We start from the raw sequence: 14,828 nt of genomic DNA on the forward strand, positions 1-14,828 counted from the left end.
CAATATCGTGTCACGAGGGGGTTGTCAAACTTCAGGGGAAGGGGGAGGGCACCTGTATAAAAGAAAGTGTGCGTTTGCCAGTTCATTTGCTGGTAAACCTTAAAGACAGTGATTCTTACTTGGGGGGTCTTTTATGTACAGCCAGCATTTGTGGATTATCTGGCTACTTGAAAAATTATTATTGTCCAAATAGCATTTGTGCAGTATCTGGGCACATGATTTTCTACTCTAAAACAAATTAAAACCTGTTTAAGGAATTGCATAAGGGAGAGCACAATCTGATGCTGATTTATTAGGGAACAGATCCTATAGCCTTTGATTATGAAAAAGCTGCAGACGACTGGGCCTCTAAGAAGAAGAGAATATCTAATATATATAAGCCTAGCGGAGTGTGTGTGCGGAAAAAACTATTTTCTCAGAAAGGGCTCATCCAATTGACCTGAAATTTGGTATACTGACAATACTTGACAAAAAAAATTATAATAGTGAAATCAGTTAACTTCCATCATCCCCCCCTTCCCCCTGTGGGAGGGGTAGTAAAGGGCTCAAACTCTTTTTCGTGAGGTAATTTTACCTCATGAACACACATGCGTAGTATACCTAACACAGTGAAGAAACCTGATGAAAGCACCATATGCATGGACATCATTACTGTACTACCCGCCTTCCTAACAATTTGCCAAACACCTACTATTACTACTCACGCCTTCCTAACAAGTCGGCAAAAATTACTACTCACGCTGTACTAATAAGTCCGCAAAATATAAACCACAATCCAACTTCTATAGCCCTCACTATCAAACAATAGCAAACAAATTCATTATCTTATTTTTATTTTTTTATTCTTATTTAAATGGGGAGGTCAAAAAAATATGCAAATAAAGAATAGAGGCGAAGGGCGAAAACTGCCCAAATGTGCAAATCAAGAAAGAGTCAGAGTGAAGATATGCGAGAGCAGGAAAGAGAGGCAAATAGAATTGCAATGAGACACTTAAGAGAGAGTCAGAATGACCAGATGCGAGAGCAGGAAAGAAAGGCAAATAGAATTGCAAGGATAAGGTGTTTAGCAGAAACGTTGTGTATCGAGAGGTTTTAGAACAGTAAGACGATGGAGATTAAGGATGTGGCGATGAAGATGAAGGATGAGGTGATGGAGAAGAATGATGAGGTGGTGACATGTGGACAAAACCACGTTAAAAAAGGGCGCTTACGTTGGGAAGTAACGCTCTTTCCCTGAGGAGGCCTGGCCTAGCCCCAAATGCATGACAAGAACCTTTTTAACACCTTAAGTAGCTTGATTTGACTAGAATGCATGAGTATCATGCACGGGTTAACTTGTATAAAATGTTAATCTAGAGGTTAAAACAATATAAGGTTAGGATTTCAACATTTAATTTGAGCAAAGGCCCCCACCCGGCTACTTTTTGATGCCACCCGGCTGGTAAAATTTTCTGGAGAGAACGCGGTTGCCATTACTGAAACTTGGCTCACCTCCTCTGACACTACATCCCCTGCAGCTCTGTCCTATGGGGGACACTCCCTCAGCCATACCCCAGATACTGACAAGGTGGTGGGAGAAGACATTCTACTGTCTCCAAGCTGCATCTTCTAAGTCATACCCTCTGAATCCTTACTCTCATTCTCCTCATTTGAAGTCCACATTATCCATCTATATTATCCTCTCCACCTTTGAGTTGCTGTCATTTTATTGCCCTCCAGGTCCAGTTTCCCAATTTCTTGACAACATTACGGCCTGGCTCACTTATTTCCTATCCTTTGACCTGCCTATTCTCATACTAAGTGATTTCAACATTCCCATTGATAATCCCACTGTCTCTTCTACCACTAAACTTCTTTCACTTTCTTCCTCTTTTGGTCTCTCCTAGTGGACTTCATCTCCCACCCACTGTGATGGACACACCCTTGACCTTGTCTTCTCCCGCTACTGCTCCATCTCTAGTTTCATCAATTTAGCATTCCCTTCTCTAAACACAACTTCCATTCCTTCAGCCTCACCTTACCTCACACACTCCCCCCCTACACCCAAATCCACATGTATATACTGACACATAAGTACTCTTAACCCAATCCACTTCTAATCTTCACTAAAACGACTATTTTCCCCTATGTCTGCATTGTCCTGCAACAAAGCACTTCAGTCCTAGACATTGCAGCTCCAGCTACCACATACAGTCTCCAACGAACCAAACCCCAACCATGGCACAAGAAACAGACCCGCTACCTGCAAAGTGCTCCCGCACTGCAGAACGCCACTGAAGGAAATCTCGTCAGTACCCCGATTTCCTCCACTATAAATTCATCCTTTCATCTTAAAGCACTGCCCTATAAATTGCAAAACATTCTTCAATTCTCTAATATCTACCCCTTCTTCTAACCCATGTCGCCTCTTTGTCACCTTCAACTCAATTCTCTGCCCACCTGCACCTCCTCCCCCAGCCCATGACTTTTCCATCTACTTCAAAGACAAAATCAACACCATTCAACAAGCTATTTTCTCATGTCAAATTCCACACTCTGCACCCACTCTACCCACCTTCACCTAAACTCACCAACTCACCATTATTTCATTCTCTTCAGTAACTAAAGACATAGTCATCAGCAGCAGCTATTTATATAGCGCCACTAATTCTGCAGCGCTGTACAGAGAACTCACTCACATTAGTCCCTGCCCCATTGGAGCCTTCAGTCTAAATTCCTTAACATACACACACACAGACACAAAGACAGAGAGAAATACTATGGTCAATTTTGATAGCAGCCAATTAACCTATTAGAATGTTTTTGGAGTGTGGGAGGAAACCAGAGCACCTGGAGGAAACCCACACAAACACGGGGAGAACACACAAACTCCACACAGATAAGGCCATGATTGGAAATCAAACTCATGACCCCAGCGCTTTGAGACAGAAGTGCTAACCACTAAACCACCGTGCTGCCCAAAGTCTCTACACTCATATGATCTCACCCTACAACCTGTTATATCAATCCTATTCCCTCCCAACATCTACACGCCTACTCCTTCACTGCATGCCAACCTCACCTCTATAACTAGTCTCTTTTCCACGGACACAACATTTCCATCCTCCTTTAAACATGCGCTCATCTCACCAATTCTAAAGAAACCATCTATCCATTCAGCCTCTCTCTAACTACCACCCTATTTCCCTCCTCCCCTTTGCCTCTAAACTACTAGAGCAATTAATGTACACACGCCTGTCTCACTTTCATCTCACTCCATTCTCAAATCTCTGCAATCAGGCTTCTGTCCCCACCATTCCACTGAAACTGGACCTCTCTTCCCCCTTTAATAATGTTGATGACCCTCTTCTCTTACACACCCTTCACTACATTGGTCTTTGTGACACAGTTCTTTCCTGGTTCACTTCCTACCTATCAAACCGCTCCTTTAGTGTTTCTACCTCTGGCACATCCTCCCCTCCACTCCCACTATCTGTTGGGGTCCCACAAGGCTCTGTTCTTGGCCCTTTACTTTTTCAATGTACACCCTCTTCTCTTGGGAGCACTAATTCACTCATTCAGTCTCCAATACCACCTCTACGCTGATGACACCCAAATCTATATCTCTTCCCCTGACCTCTCTCCTTCTGCATCTCGTGTAACCAACTGTGTTTTAGCTATCGCCATAGAAGTCCCAACGCTAGCTTAATATATCCAAAACAGGGCTTATTATCTTCCCTCCTGCCAGAATCACCACCTCCCCTCAAATATCCATCACTGTCAATAACACTACAATTTCCTCAGTCTCCCAAGCCAGCTGCCTTGGTGTCACACTTGAGTCCGCCCTATGCTTTATTCCTCACATCCAGACTCTCTCCAGGTCCTTCTATTCCACCTTAAAAACATTGCCAAGATGCTACCTAACCTCTTATCCACTCTCTCATTATCTCCCGTCTTGACTACTGCAACCTCCTGCTATCTGGCATTCCAGACACCCATATACCCACACTTCAATCCATCCTAAATGTTGCTGCAAGACTGATCTTCCTCTCTCACTGCTCACATAAGCTTCATCACTTTGTAAATCTGTACACTGGCTCCCTGTGTCCTCCAGGATCCAATTCAAATTACTCACTTTTACCTACAAAGCCCTCAACACTACCACCCCTTCATACACCTCAAAACTCTTATCAAAATACTCTCCCCTCCAGAACTCTTAGATCTATCTCAGACCTGCGCCTTGTCTCGTCTCCCTCCTACATCCAATCAGGCTTTCCCACAACCCTAAAATCTTTAGACGTTCTCTAAAAACCCATCTCTTTATTTTAAATCTTACCTTATCCATGATGATACTATTCACACTAACAAACCCTCACAGCTGTCCCAATCTCTACTCTAAGCCACACTCGTTTCATTTGTGCCCTCTTACATTTAGAATGTAAGCTCCCTAATGAGCAGGGTCCTCCATACCCTTTGTTTTCACATATGCATTTATTTTGTCTGAATTGTAAGTCCTTGTTTTAGGTATGTCCCTGTTTTATGTATGTCTGTCTTCCCTACTGTACAGCGCTGCGGAACACTGTGTAGCCTTACAAATCTACGATAATAATAATAATAATAATAATAACAATAGTAAATATGGCGAGCCCCCATAAACCTGACATGCACTTTCTCCTGTGTGTGACTAATGTGAAGATGGAGAGAATCATGGGTGTAATAGGAGAGAGCAGCATGATGTTTCAGTGCTCTAGGACACAAGTATATTATGACCACATGCAAGGAGAGAGCAAACATACACTTCCTAGCATAAATCAGTGTCACCAACATTAATAATGATAGAGCCAATACATAAGATCAGATACACATATTCATTTATAAAAGTATACAGTATTTTATGCACTTACTGCACTGTGTTGTTCAATATATGTAACTGAAAAATAACCACATCTTTTTAAGAAACCTTTGTGTCCTGTAGATAAAAAGGCAAAGAAAACACATACGAAAAAAGAAAAATAAAGTTTGGGCCAGTAACTATGCAGAAGACAGGAAGAAATCATTTGAGCAGCAGCGGGTGACAGCTATTTGTAAAGCAGAACGTGTTACACTGGAACCCACCAATAGCAGTTACTTTGATTCACAGTTTCAGGATTAAATCTGACTGCATGTACAGTCTTGAAATGCAATCAATCCTGAGAAAGAAGTTTTCTTATTTTTCAATTAAGTGCTAGAATTAATTCTGTTAACAAGGATATATTTGATTTACAGAAATACCAAAGTTATACTATTAACCCATTCAAGGACATGGTCACTGTCAAATAACTGGCTTTCATTAAACCTTGTTTTTAGCCGCAAACCTACAATATTGGCAGTAGAACGCTGTACCTCAGTGGTTTTACTGTTTAAGCTGTAGCACACCTGACGGTGTAGTTCTGTACTACTAGCTACAATGTAAGCTTAGGCCAGTAGATACCATGGAAACTTCTCATCTAAAAATGGACAAGGACTAAGACAGGGGTTTCTCTATACCACTGTTTTACCACCCATGCAAGTTAAGCTGATACAAAGATATAAGGTGGGGGTTATACCACTTTTTAGTTACAAGTAGTATAAGCGTCCCTACACAGACTGCAAGTCAGCACTGTTAAATATTGTGGTAAATATAGCATTAGCTGTCCGGACCAATATACCAGAGAGGACCAGGTTAGGTGAGGAACTGAGAAGATCGCTAGAGGAGGTGCCACCCTACAGCTTCATCAGGAATACTGTATGCGTTCTGATGCGTTTACAGATTGCCCCACTATTCACAACACAATGGGATTAGACATCCACACTTGCACCCACATATCTAGGAACTGATTTTGCCAACACTTAATATCAGAAACCCAGTTCAGAGGACACTCACTTATAATTTACTGCAGGATGCTGTAACCTGTCAGCCACACACAGAGGAGAAACATCCAACATGTACTTCAACACAAGCTGGACAAACAGACTCCCAGACTTATGGGACTGTGTGTGACCCAATGACAGCATCTTCTTTGGCACATTATCCACCTCGAATTCCCCCTCACCCAGTGTTCCCTCCACCTTTTCTACAACCCAAAAGATTACATGTACACACACACACACACACACACACACACACACAGAACAAAAACACAACAAAAAAAAACAAAAACATACAGTCACTCAGCCCGATTGCTAAACCCATACATTGGTCAAAATGGAGGCATTTGGCATTTAAGGAGATCCTACATTCAGCAATTTCGGCAGCCAATTAAGCAGTTTTAAACATTACTGGTGGTATATCGTAGTGTGTCTAGGTATTGAGAGACTGCCAATGTCGACCAACATCTGATCAAATGTTGGACAAGACAGAAGGTAAATGTGGTTGGACCACATCTATCTGTGTACAGAGTCATCATGCGGAAGAAGGAACAATGCTGTCAGGTCCAGTTGTTTATCCAGCCGCCTAATGGCAGAAAGTCTCTGTTTAGTCACATGTATAGGTGTATATAAGTGTATGGTCAAACCTGGTCTCTCTGTAGTATAGCAGTAAGATCAACAGGTCTATGGTGAGCCCTATGAGTGCAGTTGTCCTAATACCACACACAGTACTACCAGCAGACTGTATATAATTAGAACTTCAGAACGCCTGTAATGAAGGTTACTTACACAATATGTTCCCAGATAAAATGAACTGTGAAAAACAGTTACAATTTACATTTTATCTTTACCCAGGAAGTACAAGTAAATAGTAAACTTTATATGGGCTTAACCATCTGAGAAGCTACTATAATTATGTTGAAATGATGGACAGTGATCATTAAGCCAGGCAGTCACCTGTGCTACTTTTGACAATAAGGTCACTACACCACAATCTGTTGTAAGAGCATTATATTGCCACAGAGTGCGTTCGTACTGTCTGTGCAATAATCACATTAAAAGAGGACAGCAGCACACTTCTGTACGTTTAGACTACTGCTTGTGTACAGACATTCATGGTCTGACGCAGCAGATAAACATATTACTATCCCATTATAAGCATGACAACAACTGCAAAACTCCCCTCACCAAAAAGTCAGTACTGTGCTATAATGGGAATAAAATGTCAGCAATCTAAAAGTAAAATTAGGACCTGTAAATTACACACTGTGGGTATCAAACTCCGCTAGTGGAAAAAGCTCATTAGTAGCATCTAACAAGTTACTTGTCTTTTTACAAGGAGGCAAAGACAACAAACTGTACATATCCATAAAATACTTTCAGACATGAAATTTTACAAGAGACCAATTCTAAAAGAAAAGGATTTTAAAGCTGCAGTGTAACCTGAAGCAAATTAAGCGACTTGGGAATTTTGAAAAGCACTTACTAGTTTGTTTTCTTGCATGTAAATTTTCTGCAGCTTTGGACACCCTTTGGCTATAACGATCATTCCTTCGTCAGAGATCTTGTAGCATTGTCCGAAATGTATATCTCTCAAATCTCTGCACCGGGAACCCAACTGTAGAAAAGGGTCATCAGCATAAAGAAATGCATTAATACACAAGGTTCAGCACATTCTATTTACACTCGGTACATTCAAACAGGCTGCAGAGTCCATCAGCAGAGAAACATCTATCTGTACTATGCAGACATTATGCACTTCCCTGACCCAGAATCTGTGTTAAAACACCATGCCTACTCTAATATATCAGACCCACTTATAAGAACGAAACAGATGGGAACACTATTCCCGGTAAGGAACCTGAAGGCTTATGACCACCTTTATAATTCCAGCATGATTCTGTTCAATTTAGCTGTGCCTTCATCTTACCAATTTGATGTTGCTGATTTTTGTTGATTGGGATACAACACAAGGCTGCTCTCTGGACTCCTATGCAGAGAGCATACCAACACTACCTGGTGCCCAGAAAGCACATAATATAAACCACTATGATTTATACTATATACATTTAAAATTAAAAAGCACAGAAGGAAACCAGGACGATAAAGTTAATATACTTTGCAGGATGGAACAGAAAAGTCAATACAATAAACTCATTCTATTTAAATCACATCCAATAGTAAAGATTCATTCAACTTGTAAGTGGCTTTAGTCTTTAACTGAACCCATGTCTAAGTATTATTTTCATGCCTAATAAAGATAATGTTATGCTATCTTATACAAACAGAAATTGCTTTAAACGGCAATCCATAAATAATTGTACATTTTTCTTTACACATCAATGATCACCTGTAAGAAGACACATGTGGATAAATTTATCCAGCTACGGGTTTGAAACAGTGGGGATGTTGCCTGTAACAACTAATCAGATTCTAGTTATCTTCTATTTAGTACAATCTGACTGGTTGCTATAGGGAACATCTCCACTTTTTCAAACCCGCAGCTTGATAAATTTACCCCAAGAAGTTTTTAACTTTTACTTCAAGCTGTTATTAATGATTTATAGTTTGCCAAGTGTCATGGCATCCAGAGTTACATGGTTTATGATGCAGTGAAGAGAGAGGCTTTGTAACTCTTCTCAGACTGCTCTTTCATAGCACAAACGCCAACCCCCTTCATCCATTGGCGTCACGTGACCACTAAGGAGATTCCTGACTGACTGACTCTGTGATTAGGTTACATTCTGCTTATGGACTGGCATCAGAGCTGGAACCAAAAGCCTTCAGCTGATAAGAGACTTTTTGCAGTGGTAGATATATAAAATTGCCCCATTACAGAGCCATTTAGAGAGGAAAGACTATGTTATAAAAGGACATCGCGGCTACACTGAGCATGCGCTTCCACTCCCTACTAAAGTATCTATTCCGATCCTTGCTTTGTTCAGAGCATGGACTCTTAGGCTAAAGTGGGAACCGCTCTCCTACCACGAATACCGTGTTCTGTCCGCGCCGACGCATCCTAAATTTTACAATTGGCGAGCCTTGACACAAAGCTATTGTGACCCACAAATGTTAACAAATAGTTTTATTGCAGTGAAATGTGTTCATGTAATCCATCTTTTTTGTTTATCTTGGATAGTAACTACCAAAAATATTATGTAGATAGATCTCACAGAATTAGGTACATTTATGAAAATACCTTACATTACATTCCAATGAAAGCTCTAAGGGTAACAAGCCGTGGTGACTTGTCTGTCTCCCCTTCTGGCTGCCAGGGGAACAGCCAGGACGTCACATCCAGCCTCAGCGTCCCGGCCATTGCCAGGGCAACTGGGATGCAATCTGCACTGTCTTTGCACTTGGCAAGCTGTCTGACAGCCAGGTGCGCACACGTAGTATAGTAATATTAATTAACAGCCTTCTGAGGATATTTATTGCAGCCTGAGTGCCCTCTTTGCGACTGGTCCATTCATGTATTTAAGGCAGGGAGGGCTTAGTCTCCCTTCCGGTTATTGTGTTTTGTGCCACACATTAGTTGACCTGCTCCAGCTTCCTGTGGATACCCTGCCCGAATTCTGATTGATCTCTGATGTGACCCCTGACTTGTTTCTGGACCCTGCTCGAACTCAGATTGCTCCTGACCTTTGGCTTTGTCTTATTGGATTCTCCCTGCTTGCTACACCTGCCATAACCTTTTGGCCTGGCCCAGAGTAAACTGCTTGCTACTGACACACGACCTTTGGCCTATACCTGATATCTTCCTGTCAAGTTCTGGTTATTTGCTTCCTACCTCTGCACTACAGTAGCCGGACATAAACTTTTACTACGCTAGAGTTAAGACCTGGGTGCCTCAGAGTAACTGCGAGTGTAACTAGCTCCTCGGGAAAGAAAGCTGCTATAGGTGAAGACCTCTTACGATATGTTCTAAAAGTTTATGTCGGGAGCCACTAGCCGTAACAAAAAGCATGTGTCCAGACAAGAAAGAGGACAGAAAAACAATGGTAATGAAAATGGGCTGATTATAGAACGACTCCAAAGTTGCAGTTCTGCTAATGATATAGGCCAGAATATCTGTTTAGAAGAAGGTATCCTGTCTGAACATTGGCAGACACTATGGTTCAGTGTTGCCTGAGCCAATCTATACCAACCTAACAAATACAACAGATTCTACCTGAGCAGGTACCTGGGTTGGGAAAAAAAATACATACAAGGAGTATAAATAGAAATCCTCTTTTAGACATAACAGTATTGTAAAGTTAAAGCATGATGTCTAAATATAAAGTGATCACACCTGTTTCAGAGCCTCGTCTGTGAGTCGGTCCTGATTCCCAACATGAACTTTCTGCAGAGAAAGGCAATGGGTGGCCAGGGAGATGAGCGACAAGTCAGACAGCTGCTTACACCGGTACGCAGTGTATTTCACCAGGCCTGAACACTTCTGGGCGAACATGCAGATCCCGCCATCTGTCACATTTAGACAGTCTGAAATGTTAAATTCTGAAATCTTCCAGCATCTGGAAGCAATTCTTTCTAGTAAGCCATCTCTCACCTGTAAAGAAAATCATCAATTATTTAAGGAAAACTAGAAAGAGAAAAATAAACACAAACGGTAAATGCGCAAAGCAACAGAAACCATACGTACACTACAAAATAACTTTACATAGCATCATTATAATACCAACACAGACCACAACGGCTTTCATGCCTCTGCCTGTGTAAAATCCTCACCTCCACAGGTTCTGCATAGAATCTGCATGCTCCCCAGCATGAATCTATAGCATCCACAGCAAGAGACCATATAACAAGGAAGTATATGAACACGGATGTTAATATTGTGGACTGGACTGTGACAAATTCATGTTTTTTTTTCAAGTTTGAATGCAAAAGATAGCTCCATTCTCTCGCTTAGTAATTCCCCATTTAAATGTGCAATTATTAACATTTCCATGGAGACTCTTATCACATATTACAATTTACAATATCCCCAAGGAAAGTCACATTCTTTGTCAAGATGTGTGATTGGCTTCCTCACAATGCACGTAGCTTGTGAAGGGGTGGGTAGATTAGTACCCCTAATTCAGGCATCACTGTTGTCCAAATATGAAGCTTATGGTGCACACCATACGCTTGCTGTGTGTTCTAGTCAACTTTTTATTGGTATACCCCACGTTCATCCAGAACAATCACATCACTTACACAAGAGCACATTTATATCCAGTATAGTTACCACTGAACCCATTGTAATTATGTCTACACAGATGTTTATATTTGTAACCGGACACTTGTAGGACAAGGAATACAAAACAGTACATAGAACATGGAAGAGACATTCGGGGGTGGCGTTTCTAATAGGTATAAATGTACACTTGTATATAAAAAACACGTTCCTTACAAATGTGGGATAACACATTACAATGATGAACAGAACACCCCACATCCAACAGTCTGGTGTGTACAGATGGTTTCTAATTTAGATTTTGCACTGGCGAGTGACCTATTGTAATATATCCAGCACCATGAAGTGTGTATGAGATTTTGTATGGATAACGCCATTGGTATCATTAGAAGCTAGCAAACCTTTTTGTTTTATAAATACATCCTTTTCAAATAAAACTTTAGTTTTGAGGTTTCTATTTTTTTTCTCAAATCTAAACTAAATCCAAGATAGCAAAACCGTTTTGTAAAAACTGAGCAGCATTTCCTCCTTTGCTATGGAAGGGGACATCTGACAGGAGTAATTTATGTTTAGGCTGTTTTAGCAGTTAAAAAGAGGCTTGCTTGTATAAACAAGTCATTCTTCATCATAGTTTACAAGTGGTAATTAACTGCATGAACAGAGTAAACAATTGCTCAGAATTCTAAGTATCTGAAATGAGATCCATACAAATGAGCAATTCCAGCGAGCAGACAATATTGTGAACACTTGCTTTAAATAAATGTGCCGTTATTTACAAATGATTAATCCGCATCACCATCCTTGGGTTTTAAAAGGGACATGAAGGTCACAATATCTGGGGCAAGTCTAAAGCTGGGTACACACTACAGACTATTCCACCAACTTTTTATGCCGATCGATTTTACATGCGATCGATGGTCCGATCGCTCAGTCCATGGACTGCATACACACTAGGCTTGTTTAGGACGATAAAGGGAAGAGCGGACGTCCCTTTAGCAACTTTTTACATCCATGTTGTCGTGAGCAATGACTGTAATTTCGTACTCACTGTTGTGGATCGGTCGGAAGTTTATACACACTACACAATGGAAACGAGATTGGAACGAAAATATTAAACGGTACCGACCAACCAAATGAGACGATAATCGCCCATTTGGCCAGACTTTAGACCATCGTGTCACTGCACACACTGACCCGACTTTTGAACGAGCGGTCGTATGTCGGCTGATTTAGCCGATTATTGGACGAAAACCGTGTAGTGTGTACCAAGCTTAAGTAAGCCCCTGGTCTCTCTCCATCTTATACATCAGCTATTTATAAAGGGCCACTAATTCCGCAGCACTATACAGAGAACTCCCTCACATCAGTCCCTGCCGCATTGGAACTTACAGTCTACATTCCCTAAAATACACACAGACCGAGAGACCAAGTTCAATTTAATAGCAGCCAATTAACCTACCAGTATGTTTTTGGAGTGTGGAAGGAATCCCACGAAAACATGGGGAGAACATACACAGATAAGGCCATAGTGTGTGTGTCTGTGTAATATATATATATATATAAAATTTATCTATATATACACATATATATCTATCTCTAAATCTATATCTATAATACACACACCATATAATTAAATTTTCGGCAAATGCACGCTCCAAGGGATATATAATATAAATATGAATGATCGAGGACAGACTTGCAACATATTGATAATTAAGGATCATATATAACAACTGCTGAAAGATCCAGTGCCTGTGATAGAAGATACAATATAATACAGATAAGCCTACATTTATATTCTTTTGGTACGCAGATTGATTGCAGAGTGTTTTATTTAAGAAAGATCTACCAATTTTAAAACAATATTACACTATTATGTGATTTTTTTTTTCTGTTTCTTTCGTGAGAGTACCTGATCTTCCCGGACGTTCTTGAGAGGACACCGATACCTAGAAGAATCATCAATTCAACACAACCTTTGAAGTGTCTATTACGATCATCTTTCTGGTACGCATATTATTTGAATATGTCTATCTAAAGAAGGCGCCTACTTCATATCTACTTCTGACACCATTTTCTAGACTAACCTACCAATTTTGAAGCAGTGCTGCCACATGTACATATGGGATTTACCTTCATATGAATTTTAATTTATTTGTATCAGATATCCAGTGAAGCGCCAAGTGCATTTATTTATCTCTATATCTATATCTAGTCCTTTGAGCATGCATTCGCCGAAATATTAATATCGGTCTACTCAATAAGGGGTGCTAAAGCATCCAGTCAGTGGTTAATGGAGTTTATAATATTGATATTACACTGAGTGTGGTAGGAAACCCACGCAGAAGTGCTAACCACTAAGCCACCGTGCATGAATCTACAACAGAATTGTGCAGTCACCAGTGAACCTCTATACAGCAACGTGAAACACCAGGCATAGGAGGATAATAATAGGTGCCAGCAAACGACGACTCTCAAAATGTGTTTTATCTGAAGGACTGCTACAACTTTCTTTACTTACCAGTGCTTCATTCTACAGTAAAACAGGTATAAAAACAATTGTACTCTTGCTTGTATGATTGTACCTGCTCACGACTGCTGAGATCCAACTGTTTCCAAAATTGAAAGTCTAAGCAGAGGTCATGCCAGTATTTACAGACAAGAGATGCAGCAAGGCAACGTTCATTCAATGATAAGTGAGAAAATATCTGTGAGAAAAAAAAAAAAGAGAACATTTCAATAATTTCCTGTTCACCAGATCTTCCATCTTTGTTAAAAAAACAAACAAAACAAAACACATTGGTATCTATATTTTTATATGTAAATAAGTTAAAATATAAATAAAACAAAACAAACAGATAAGCAATTACCATTTCACAAAAAAACAAATCTGGATGCAGATTTCATACAATCTGCGATCTCTGGAACTTACACATTGATCCCTGATTACTGTGTCTCATAGTGATTCTCTTGCAGTGTGGGTTTTGCAGGAAAGAGAAATGGAACTGAAACCCTAGGGCTAGTGCATACAAACGGTTTTATTCCACCCATGCAGTGTCCAGCAGGTGGAGGACAGACACCAGGGCAGCGGAGGCACATTAAGAATCATAAATATGATGTGATCTATCCAGTCTTAAATTAGTGCATCTGGCCCTAGTCTTCCATCATTTATATTTCATAGTAACACTAATCCTCTTTCCTGGTCTTGCTCCTTCACTTGTGTAGATTGTGTCATTTTGTTGTACTGCATATATGTGTATCTGAGTAATCTCCACTGCTTCAATATACATAAATATGGCAATAGGGCCACAAGTTATATTCCATGGAAGCACTCCAATGTGTCAGGCAATCCAATCAACAGTGATGTTACTAACAAGGATAAACTGTAAAGTTCTACAAGTAACTTAAACCACTTAACTCAAAGTGCAGCAAAATAAATCAATGACAACTACTCCTTGGGACAGCCACAGGTGGATAGTCAATGGTGTTGTACTGTATGTAACAGAGACTTTAAGCAATATCAGGACCAGTTTGTGTTCTCTAACCAGAGAACGTGGAGCAGACTGTGCGCAGAGGGTTTAATGAGGTGTTAATGTTAGAGAAAGCCTTATGATGGATGTGACTGATGCCCAAAGACCACCCAAGAAGAGCATTTTACTAAATGAATGAAACCTGTGATCATATAGCAATACATTTTCTGTTTAAAACTGCTGCTGGCCACTGCATGCTATATCTTGGATATAATGCTTGGAATTATAAGACTTCCGGACTGGTAATATGTTGAGCT

The 14,828-nt window shown here is 40.4% G+C and overlaps 1 protein-coding gene across 2 annotated transcripts in view; it reads right to left on the reverse strand.

The window, feature by feature from the left end:
* The window catches only part of FBXL17 (F-box and leucine rich repeat protein 17), a 469,926-nt gene that overhangs the window by 449,298 nt on the left and 5,800 nt on the right, over nucleotides 1-14,828 (reverse strand). For both annotated transcript variants that reach the window (XM_075181505.1, XM_075181509.1), the window contains exons 2-4: nucleotides 13,627-13,749; nucleotides 10,157-10,414; nucleotides 7,352-7,483 (exon numbers count right to left, since the gene is read on the reverse strand). In XM_075181505.1, the coding sequence (XP_075037606.1) occupies nucleotides 7,352-7,483; nucleotides 10,157-10,414; nucleotides 13,627-13,749 (513 nt within the window). The remainder of the gene's footprint in view (nucleotides 1-7,351; nucleotides 7,484-10,156; nucleotides 10,415-13,626; nucleotides 13,750-14,828) is intronic.

Source organism: Mixophyes fleayi, chromosome 1 (genome assembly GCF_038048845.1).
Source record: "Mixophyes fleayi isolate aMixFle1 chromosome 1, aMixFle1.hap1, whole genome shotgun sequence".
Lineage (NCBI taxonomy): Eukaryota > Metazoa > Chordata > Amphibia > Anura > Limnodynastidae > Mixophyes > Mixophyes fleayi.